At 44.3% G+C, this 12302-nt stretch overlaps 1 protein-coding gene across 2 annotated transcripts in view; it reads right to left on the bottom strand.

Moving 5' to 3' along the window:
- LOC143287755 (polyamine-transporting ATPase 13A3-like) overlaps positions 1-12302 on the bottom strand; it is a 76476-nt gene that overhangs the window by 28881 nt on the left and 35293 nt on the right. For both annotated transcript variants that reach the window (XM_076596016.1, XM_076596015.1), the window contains exons 11-19: positions 11936-12067; positions 11011-11187; positions 10209-10354; positions 9025-9225; positions 8338-8399; positions 7449-7593; positions 6373-6477; positions 4401-4557; positions 2584-2704 (exon numbers count right to left, since the gene is read on the bottom strand). In XM_076596016.1, coding sequence (XP_076452131.1) covers positions 2584-2704; positions 4401-4557; positions 6373-6477; positions 7449-7593; positions 8338-8399; positions 9025-9225; positions 10209-10354; positions 11011-11187; positions 11936-12067 — 1246 coding nt within the window. The remainder of the gene's footprint in view (positions 1-2583; positions 2705-4400; positions 4558-6372; positions 6478-7448; positions 7594-8337; positions 8400-9024; positions 9226-10208; positions 10355-11010; positions 11188-11935; positions 12068-12302) is intronic.

Raw genomic sequence — 12302 nt, 5'->3', positions numbered from 1 at the left:
CACTGTGCACACAACCCTCAACTCTCACTGCTGTCTGAGTCACTGTGCACACATCCCTCAACTGTCACTGTTGTCTGTGTCACTGTGCACACATCCCTCAACTGTCACTGCTGTCCTGTCACTGTGCACACATCCCTCAACTGTCACTACTGTCCTGTCACTGTGCACACAACCCTCAACTGTCACTGCTGTCTGTGTCACTGTGCACACAACCCTCAACTGTCACTACTGTCCTGTCACTGTGCACACAACCCTCAACTGTCACTGCTGTCTGTGTCACTGTGCACACATCCCTCAACTGTCACTGTTGTCTGTGTCACTGTGCACACATCCCTCAACTGTCACTGCTGTCCTGTCATTGTGCACACAACCCTCAACTGTCACTACTGTCCTGTCACTGTGCACACATCCCTCAACTGTCACTGCTGTCTGTGTCACTGTGCACACAACCCTCAACTGTGACTGTTGTCCTGTCACTGTGCACACATCCCTCAACTGTCACTGCTGTCCTGTCACTGTGCACACATCCCTCAACTGTCACTGCTTTCCTGTCACTGTGCACACATCCCTCAACTGTGACTGGTGGCTGTGTCACTGTGCACACAACCCTCAACTGTCACTGGTGGCTGTGTCACTGTGCACACAACCCTCAACTGTCACTGCTGTCTGTGTCACTGTGCACACAACCCTCAACTGTCACTGCTGTCCTGTCACTGTGCACACATCCCTCAACTGTCACTGCTTTCCTGTCACTGTGCACACATCCCTCAACTGTGACTGGTGGCTGTGTCACTGTGCACACAACCCTCAACTGTCACTGGTGGCTGTGTCACTGTGCACACAACCCTCAACTGTCACTGCTGTCTGTGTCACTGTGCACACAACCCTCAACTGTCACTGCTGTCCTGTCACTGTGCACACAACCTTCAACTGTCACTGCTGTCCTGTCACTGTGCACACAACCCTCAACTGTCACTGGTGGCTGTGTCACTGTGCACACAACCCTCAACTGTCACTGGTGGCTGTGTCACTGTGCACACAACCCTCAACACAACCCTCAACTGTCACTGCTGGCTGTGTCACCATGCACACAACCCTCAACACAACCCTCAACTGTCACTGCTGTCCTGTCACTGTGCACACAACCCTCAACTGTTACTGCTGTCCTGTCACTGTGCACACATCCCTCAACTGTCACTACTGTCCTGTCACTGTGCACACAACCCTCAACTGTCACTACTGTCCTGTCACTGTGCACACATCCCTCAACTGTCACTACTGTCCTGTCACTGTGCACACAACCCTCAACTGTCACTACTGTCCTGTCACTGTGCACACAACCCTCAACTGTGACTGCTGGCTGTGTCACTGTGCACACATCCCTCAAATGTCACTACTGTCCTGTCACTGTGCACACAACCCTCAACTGTGACTGGTGGCTGTGTCACTGTGCACACAACCCTCAACTGTCACTGGTGGCTGTGTCACTGTGCACACAACCCTCAACTGTCACTGCTGTCTGTGTCACTGTGCACACAACCCTCAACTGTCACTGCTGTCCTGTCACTGTGCACACAACCTTCAACTGTCACTGCTGTCCCACTGTGCACACAACCCTCAACTGTCACTGGTGGCTGTGTCACTGTGCACACAACCCTCAACTGTCACTGGTGGCTGTGTCACTGTGCACACAACCCTCAACACAACCCTCAACACAACCCTCAACTGTCACTGCTGGCTGTGTCACCATGCACACAACCCTCAACACAACCCTCAACTGTCACTGCTGTCCTGTCACTGTGCACACAACCCTCAACTGTCACTGCTGTCCTGTCACTGTGCACACAACCCTCAACTGTCACTGCTGTCCTGTCACTGTGCACACAACCCTCAACTGTCACTGCTGTCCTGTCACTGTGCACACAACCCTCAACTGTCACTGCTGTCTGTGTCACTGTGCACACATCCCTCAACTGTCACTGCTGTCTGTGTCACCATAACCCCTGACACTGTCACTGCTGTCTGTGTCACCATAACCCCTGACACTGTCACTGCTGTCTGTGTCACCATAACCCCTGACACTGTCACTGCTGTCTGTGTCACCATAACCCCTGACATCTTTTTGAACCATAATTCTGACAGAATTGATCAACACCACCTGTGCAATCATCTTTTTTTTTCTTTTCTTCATTTTGTTATATAATTTACATGCTGCATGTTTTTGGGGTTAATTTTTAATCATCTCAGCATGGCCAACTTAACAATCACTGAAACTTATTTATTTACTTATCTATATACATCTCCCCCCCCCCAACCCCCACCCACTTTTTAAAATTTTTAATTGTACTGTACTGCAATACATTTTTCTCACACAACAGACTGTGTGAAATTCAGGCAGCTCTCCCCAGGGACAGTGTGTCACCACAGTGCAGTGTCACTTTTTATTTCATCATATTTTTTTCTGTCTGCAAGTGCTACTTGTTTTACCATCAAAGTGGGTTCTTCTACTGAATTTTGCCAGGGACAACCCTTTTCTTGCTGTGGGTTCTTCTACATGCGCTAAGCCTCAAAAGCATGGCTCACCTCTGCAGTCGCTGTATCTTGGGGTAGGTCAGTTTGGAGGGCAGCTGTTTCTTGGCCAGAGCGATGACCCTGTAGCCATGCTGGGTGTAGCTGGTCAGCACACTGTGGAAGTCCATGGGCACTGGCAACACAGCAACCGGCGTGGACACCACATGGGGCAAACACTGTCATCACTGTTACTTTTTTTTTTTTTAAATCTATTTATTTACATTATCACTGCTGTTCCATTCCTTTTTTCATATTCATTCATTCATTACTGTATATATTTATCTATTTATCTACTGTAATTATTGCCTTAATTTATTCATTTATCTATCTCATTTCACAGATGAACTAAACACTTGCTTCATGTTTGTTTCAGTGTGTGCACCGACCAATGCTCCTTGAGAGAGAGAGAGAGAGAGAGAGAGAGAGAGAGAGAGAGAGAGGGAGAGAGAGAGAGAGAGAGAGACAGAAAGAGAAAGAGTAAATGGATTAATGAATGAGTGAATCTTTTATTTTTCTAACAGTGGAGATATTTGCACATTAGCCAAACTAAACACTCGTTTCAGTGTGTGCACAGACCAATGCTGCTTAAGCAAGAGAGAGAGAGAGGGACACAGAGAGAGAATATAAATGAATGAATGAAACTTTATTTTCCAACAGTGGATATTATTTGCACACTGGCTGACTATTTTAAGAGACACACAGACACACACACACATATATATATATATATTTATACTCAACAGATGTATTAAGTATAACACAGAGGAAATCTGCGGAAAACAACATCTCTCATAAGTTAATAAAATGAGAACGAGTAACAATACACAAGAAGTTTCACACACACCTAACATGAATTGTACACATGAATGATTCACAAGAAACAGTTGCAAAACAAAACAGTAAATATAAGCCTTCACTCTAGTGAATAACTGCAGATAGCATTTTAATCAAACAGCAGACTGCTCCCTCCACTCAGCATTTCAAATTTTCTTTCTTTCTTTCTTTTCTTTTTTTTTGATGTTTTTACAACCACCACTATTTTATTGTTTTCTGTATTTCGATGATGACGAATGATGGTGGGGGTGATGAAGATGCTGCTATGGGGGTACATTAAGTTTGGGTCTATTGAAAAGGCTGCACTCTCACAATATCTCCCAGCATCAAGCAGGCCGATAGATACTGACGCCTGCAGTGCTAGTCAGGAAATTTAAACATCACTTCCAAAGACACATCCATTTAGTGGATGACCCTCCATTGTGTAGTCCTGGCCTTCCCATTTGAGCCCGTAACACACTTAACTCTGGGTAGGATGTGGCCACGGGCTGAAAAAAAAACACCCCACACCTCTGTTGGGGTTCAAACCCACATTCTCCTGGTCAAACGTCCACAACATTAACCATGTCACCATGGCAGCTGGTCAGCATTTAGATTTCTATGTATTTGTGATTTTTTGCTGTCATTATTTTGTGATGCCTGGTTCCTTGACGTACATTTTGACAATGGTAAATGTGATTCATCTATTTTGCTGTGATTTTGGGCCCATGTGATGTGAGACTGTGATACTGCCTGTGTTGATTTTTTGTACACACTATTAAGTAAATTAATCTTAAATTTGTATATTCTATTGTAAAGCACGGTTAGCCCCATCTGAGATGGGAGTACATACTGCACTGTGTAAGCCTTCATTTTATCATTATAATCATTACTGAAAAGTTTCTTCACTTTTACATACAAACATACACATACAAACCTCCACCCCCACCCCCACAACCATACCCAGCCCCCTGCCCACCCAGACATGCATGCGGACACAGCGTCTCCTAACCAACCTGTGTCAGGCATGGAGAGGCTGGTGATCATCTCGGGCGACCCCTTGACGTAGAGGTCAAAGTGCTTGGCACCCAGCCTGCGAGTGATCACGGACATTCTCTGCAGGCTGGAGGAGAAGGGGAACTGGCGCACAATGCCGATGTCTTCACCGCTCAGCTGGAAACACAATCATTCACCATCATCACTTTTTTCTTTTAATGACTTTTTTTTTCTAATATAAAAAAAACAACAACAAAAAACAAAACCCAAAAAACAACAACATATCCACACAAATATGCCTGTGACCTGAGATGTAAATACAATCATTCAGCATCATACCTTTTTCTAATGACACTTTTTTTTAATTTAATACAAAACAAACAAACAAACAAAAAAACATACAGAAAAAAGAGAAAAAAATACACATAAAAAAATATACACACAAATATGCCTGTGCCCCCAGCTGTAAACACAATCATTCAGCATCATCACTGACGCTTTTTTTAATAAAAAAAAAAAGAAAGAAAAAAATACACATAAAAAAATATACACACAAATATGCCTGTGACCCCAGTTGTTAACACTATCATTCAGCACCATCACTTTTTTTTAATGACAATTTTATAAAAAAAACAAAAAAACAACAGAAAAAACATTTTCAAAATACATGTATACACACAAATATGCCTGTGACCCATCAACCACTCATGTACACTGACTTGCAAAGAAAGCAGTTCCATCAAAAAATCAATTGATATACCCAATATAAGGAAATAGTGGTGTTCAGCCTTTTTGCTTTTTTTCTCATTGTATATCACTATTCTGTTTTTGATGTTAAAAATGAAATTTAAAAAGGTTCATTAAAAAGAAAAGAAAAAGAAAAGAAAACAATTCCAAATCCCTTGCGAAGAAAGCAATTCCAAAATCCCTTCTATTTTGTTTCCAGTACTTGAAAACAAAAAAAGGTAATAACTAACCAACAAAAAGATGTCAACAATTTCAACATGACATTAACTCTTTCCATACGAACGGCGAAAGAGACGACATTAACAGAGTTTCACCCCAATTACCATCATCAAAATATTGCAAGCGGAAGGCTCTTATACTGAAGATGTGAATGTTGACAAAGAATACCACAATTCTGACGACGGAAGCTAAAGGCTGGGTCATTTAGACACCCACTGGACATCCGAGGGATCTGAGTAGAGGAGAAGAGAGTACTGGCCGTACTGAGTGAGTCAAAAGCAAACCAAGGTAACAGAATGCACAGTCTGGGGGGTCTGAACAAGTGTCACTCATTTACTTACTCACTCTCACACTCAACACACACACACACACACACACACACACATATGATACCATACCCACCCACACCACATACACTCACTCTTCTTCTTCTTCTTCTCCTTCTTTGTTCGTGGGCTGCAACTCCCACGTTCACTCGTATATACACGAGTGGGCTTTTACGTGTATGACCGTTTTTACCCCGCCGTGTAGGCAGCCATACTCCGCTTTCGGGGGTGTGCATACTGGGTATGTACTTGCTTCCATAACCCACATGGATTACAGGATTTTTAACGTGCGTATTTGATCTTTTGCTTGCATATACACACGAAGGGGGTTCAGGCACTAGCAGGTCTGCACATATGTTGACCTGGGAGATCCGAAAAATCTCCACCATTTACCCACCAGGCGCCGTCACCGAGATTCGAACCTGGGACCCTCAGATTGAAAGTCCAATGCTTTAAGCATTCGGCTACTGCGCCCGTCATACACTCACTCAACACACATAAACTTATGACACACACACCACACCCACACACACCATACCATAAAATACACACAAACACACACACACCCTACACACACACACACACACCACATAAACACACCATTTCACCCACCCACCCACCTGTACACATGCACGCACACTACACACACACACAAAAACACACACACACCCCACCCCATCCCACCCCACACCGCACACACCTCCCCATTGCTGGTGCAGGTCGAGGTAGGCTGGTGTTTGGGTCGTACAATGGTGGGGACCATGGTGTCAAACCGAGTCTCCTCTGCTCCTGGTTCCTCCAGTACCTGGTCACATGAACAGGACATGGGTACTTATATGGCCAATGGACACAGTGTGCAGCAAGCAAGTACTTAAAAAGCGCCTATCCTCTATCAGAGGCCAAGCTCAAAGCACTTTATGAAACAAAACAAAACAAAGTTTATTCAGTTTGGGCCTAGGCCCCTTGTGAATGGGGTTACACAGATACAATACACTATACAACATACATGCAGTGTACAGTAAAATACTGTGAAACATCTCTGTCACGTCAAGTAATGTCTTCACAACAAATTGCCTACTGGGTGACAACTGCCTTTAGGTGCTCATCATTCATTTTCCGTGCCATGGACCAAAATCACTTATCACCCTCCCCAAGAAAGTAACTCTCCAATGCTCCTAGAACTACCAAGCCATCAGTTTGACTGTCCATGCTAGCAAATTAATGCTCAAAATCATTCTGAACAGTTTACAGCTACAAGCAGATACCATCATTGCTGAACCCCCCCCCCCCCCCAAAAAAAAAACCAGGTTGGATTCCACAAAGCAGAAGTACCATCAAAAAGATCTTTAAGCTGCATACCTCCACCATTTGCCCATAACAAGCTTCATGCTTTGTTCATCAGAAGCTTCATATTTTGCCCATCACAAGCTTCATACTTTTCCCAGTTTGCCTATCATAATCTTCATACTTTGCCCATCACAAGCTCCAGTTAACCTATCACAAGCTTCATTCTTTGCCCATCACAAGCTCCACAGTTTGCCCATCAGAAACTTCATAACCTGCCCATCAGAAGCTCTGTACTTTTCCCACCAGAAACTTCATAGTGTGCGAACAGTTTGCCCATCAGAAGCTTCATAGTGTGTGTGCCCATCAGAAGCTCCAAAAAACACCCATCAGACATCGTGAAACCTGCAAACAATGTGTCATCAGGTAAGACAGCAGTCCAACAACAGCAGCAGGAGGGAAACCCCCAAGGAAGAGACAGAGCACACTGACCCAGTCGGTGGCGTTGAACATGATGAGGTCCAGCGGGTCGCCCATCAGCTGTCCCTCAATGATGGTCAGGGAGTGGCACGTGGCCATGGCCTCCAGCAGGGACCCCTTGGCCAGCTTGCTCAGGTCACGCTGCTCTGGGTCAAACCTGCAGCACACACCACCAACACACACTCAACCGCCTCTCTTCCTCACTTAATGTTGGTATACTTCTTCCTTCCCCTCCCACCCCACCCCCCAATCCACCCCCTCCCTTTTCCTGGGCTGCAACTCTCACATTTGCTCATGTCTCCAGTGAGCTTTCACCTGTATGGCCATTTTTACCCCTGACATTTAGGCAGCCAATTCCATTTTCGAAGGCTGGTTTCAGTCTGATCTCAGGGGCAGGATCCAAGCCAGCCACTCTTGTGAGAACAGCCCACACTTAACACAGAGAAATTTCTCTGTTTATCTGTTGTGACAAGGAACTAATTCAATACAAAATGCAACACAAACACTTACGTCTTCAAAATCAAGGGAAAAGATAGGATCAGAAAACAACAACCCACAACCAAGCACTTGTGGACCCACAAACCTCGTCAACAAATCGCAACAGACATGCAACATACACTGACATACCCAACAGCCACCAGATAAAAACACATGAAACAAAATGAAATGAAATGAAATGAAATTCAATTTTATGAAGGCAAAGGAATAAAGAAAATATGTTTATATCCAGCCCTCTGCATAAAGAAAATCACAAGGTAAAAGAAAAACAACAACAACAAAATGACACACACAAAAAACAAAAACAAAAACAAAACAAAAAAACCAAGCAGCGCAGACACATCTACTTAACAGCCAAAAACATAACACATGGTTACAAGCATGCTACATCTTCAGTACTCACTTGGCTCCGTTTGCTGGTATCACCCCCTGCATATTTAGTCCATCCTCCGTAAGAGTCCCCGTCTATAACAGACACATGGAATAAAACATGTTTATCCTACCACACCTACTAGAAAAAGAAGATGACAAAGACAAAATCACTCAAGCAAGGAAGTGGAAATCTTTTTTGCAATGAATCACTCATAGATCTTACTGGCAACCGATGATGGGCTCTGTGATAATTCTGAATGAAGAAAAAGCACCCACAACAAAAAAAAAGTGAATCAAAGACACTGGTTGATATATGTATGCAGTCACACCAATACAACAGACGCATGCAAACACACACAGACAAATCCGCACACACATGCACACACACATACGGAAACACACATACATACCCAGACAGACAAATTCACATACAGACAACAAATCCATGCAGGCTAATCCTGGCAGACAAATTCACACGACATATCCACATACAACAAATCCACGCAGAAAAATGCACATAAACCCACACACAAGTCCACACCCAGACAAATCTACATTCAGACAATTCCACATGAATCCACACATAGACAAATCCACTCACAGACCAATCCGCACACAGACAAAATCCACTAAGACAAATCCACACAAACAAGTCCCACACACAGACCAACCCCCGCATACACAGACACCAGCACCAACCCACTGACATCAGACCAACCTTATCGAAACACACAGTGTTGACAGTGCCGCAGATGTTGATGCTGACAGGGGAGATGCAGAAGATGTTGCGCCTTTTCAGGCGGTGCTGTGCGAACACGATGCCCATGGCCAGGGCCGCAGGGAGGGCGGGGGGCACCGTGATCGTCACCAGGTCCAGGGAACGGATGATGATGTCGCTCACCGGCTCACCATAACCCACCTGCCAATCCAAGACAATATATGGTGAATTTCTCTCTCTCTCTCTCTCTCTTTTTTTTCTTTTTTTTTTTTTTCGCTGCCCCATCATCTGCACCTTTTCAGCCAGAAACACAGGCTAAGAGAAGTTTCCGTTTCAATTTCAAGGTGTCAGAGCAAGCCAACTGATCCAACTGCGCTGATCAATTACAATCCAATTAGGCAGACCCAACACGCTGCTCAGGCCCCAAGACCTTACACTAGGTTTGTGTAAAACACTGACATAACAATGACTAAATATATCTAAAAAGATATAATGAAGGGAGAGATATATAATCGTATGGAAGTCAGTTGAGCCCAACTATGACCATCATAACCCAGAGGAGGCAAACGCTGTCCGGGCTATCTAGGCTACAAACTGATTATAGTGGAGAGAGTCTTGCCCAAGTTATATCCGGCCTGGTGGGTAAGGGTGGACACTTTTCTGATCTCCGAGGTCAACATATGAGCAGACCTGCTAGTGCCTTAACCCCCTTCATGTGTACACTGATGCAGAAGATCAAATACGCACGTTAAAGATCCTGTAATCCATGTCAGCATTCGGTGAATTATGGAAACAAGAACATACCCAGCATGCACATCCCTGAAAATGGAATATGGCTGCCTACATGGCACGGTAAATAAACATAATGGTCATACGCTTAAAATGTTACATGTCAATCTGAGTGTGCATGTGTGTGTGTCTGAAATCTGACTGAATGACACAGGAAACAAATGATGAGCGCCCAAAGGCAGCCGTCAGTCAGCTCTAACCAGGTAGGCAGCCTGTTGTGCAAATGACCTGGCGTTTGTAAAGCACTTAGAGCTTGGTGTCCAACCCAGGATAGGGGCTATATAAGTATCCATATCATTCATTCATTCATATCTGCTCTCTCTCTTGGCCAAAAGAGCTTTAGGACAGTCGGTGTTGATACCTGATACGCTGTGAGGTAAAGCCAGTGCACTGACCATGAGCACAATGGTGTAGACAAAACCAATGCAGGCCACTGCTGCCAGGAAGAGAACGAAGTAGTAGGAATGACGCTGAAACTTGAAGTCCACAGGCTTTGGGTAAAGGATTGAACGCACCAATTCTCCTTTGGACGTCAGAAATCCTGCCACAGTGACAATGGGCTCTTTCATATTCCATGTGTATAAGACACAGGTAATAATCTGATGTGTGTGTGTGTGTGTGTGTGTGTGTGTGTGTGTGTGTGTGTGTGTGTGTGTGTGTGTGTGTGTGTGTGTGTGTGTGTGTGTGTGTGTGTGTATGTATGTATGCATGTGTGGGTGTGGGTGTGAGTATGTGGGTGTCTGTGTCTTGTGTGTCTGTGTGTGTCTATGTGTGTGTGTGTATGTATGTGTGTGAATATGTGTCTACGCATGCATACATGAAGCATGCACATGCACAAATGCATGTACACTTGTTAGGCTTGGCTTCCATGTGTATGTAAGCTACCTCTCTGTAACACTGATCTTATCTTCATCAGAAAGATTATCAAAGCCCCCCAATTTCTTCGCTTCACATAACAGCTGTGAACATAATTCCAACAGGAGAAAACTGCAAACATTTAAAAAGCAGCAAGTACCTTTTGTTCACATACAATTCAAAAGCCACATTTTAAAGCCCTTATACTATACTGACCAAGCAAACACATTTAGTTTACAAACAAATCAAAGTCACATTTCCAAAGTCCTTACATCATAAAACTTCCACCTGTGACCATTTCATCAATAAAAAAACATCTATCAAGCAGAAGTCACAACAAACCTGTTCGAAGAACGACAGCTCGGACTCTCTGGCTGCCATAGAAACGGGTCTGGATGACGTCAGTGCCGGCAAACAGGATGTGTCTGGAATGTTTCTGCATGGAGAAGGAGGTCTCGTCCACACCCGACACGGCCACAGGGTTAGGGATGGAGGTCTTGGTGATGGGCACGCTCTCCCCTGAACACACCCCATCACAGTGTCAGTTTCAGTTTCTCAAGAAGGCATATATACTACATCCCATCTGCTAGGCAGATACCTGACCAGCAGCATAACCCAATGTGCACATGCTTGTATGTGTATTTGTGTGCGCTATCAGAGTGGATTTCTTCCACAGGATTTTGCCAGAGGACAACCCTTCTGTTGCAATGGGTTCTTTTTCAATGCGTCAAGTGCCTGCAGCACACAGGACCTCAGTTTATCATCTCATCTGACTGACTAGATGCTGAGTTTGATTTTCCACTTAAACTGGGGAAGAAAAGGCAAGATTTGGATTCAAACCAAAACCCTCACAGAGACTGTATCAGCAGATCTGCCTCTTAATAATTCTGTCACCTTCCTCCCATCAAAGTGCTCATCAGGAAGTCTGACACAGTTTCTCTTTTCTTTTCTTTTTTCTGAATCATACCACTGTTTTCAATACAAAGAGCATTCATTTTGGCAGCTGGAAAGCTAGACATGCAAGAGTGCACACAGACACCCACCCACACACACAGTGTCTCATGCAATTCAAAATACAACCCCTCTGACAGGCACACAAAGAACAGAAAGTCAATGGACCATACAACAACAGATACAAGAACACTTTATCATTTCTAAAAGAGCAATTCTTGACCAGTTTGCTGATAAAAAGGCGACATAATTAAAAAAAGAGTTCAGGGCATTATGTTCGCATGCCAACATCAAGACTGAACATGTTCCCACTGACCGGTCAGCATGCTCTCATTGACAATACAGTTGCCACTGATGAGCACAGCGTCACACTGCATCAGACATCCTCGGCGTGGAATCTCTATGATGTCCCCTGGTACCAGGTCTTCCGAGGAGATGTCGTGAAAAGCTGCAACAAAGACCAGCGTACAGCCCCATGGGTTTCCACAACTCTTCCATAATACTCATAATTATGTCCGAACCCACACGCCCACACACTGTCACCTTTCAGTTCTCTTTAAACAGTAATAAGTCTGTAACAGACAGCGGCATTTCCACTAAGCTGTGGAGCTGTCCACTGATGATTTAACTTCTCGTTCCTTTTTTTAATTTTTTTTTTGCACTTCTCTCTTTCATGCTTGCTT

The sequence above is a fragment of the Babylonia areolata genome, chromosome 11, assembly GCF_041734735.1.
Source record: "Babylonia areolata isolate BAREFJ2019XMU chromosome 11, ASM4173473v1, whole genome shotgun sequence".
Taxonomy (NCBI): domain Eukaryota; kingdom Metazoa; phylum Mollusca; class Gastropoda; order Neogastropoda; family Buccinidae; genus Babylonia; species Babylonia areolata.
The sequence above is the reverse complement of the archived record's forward strand: the minus strand, read 5'-3'. Positions and strand labels throughout refer to the sequence as shown.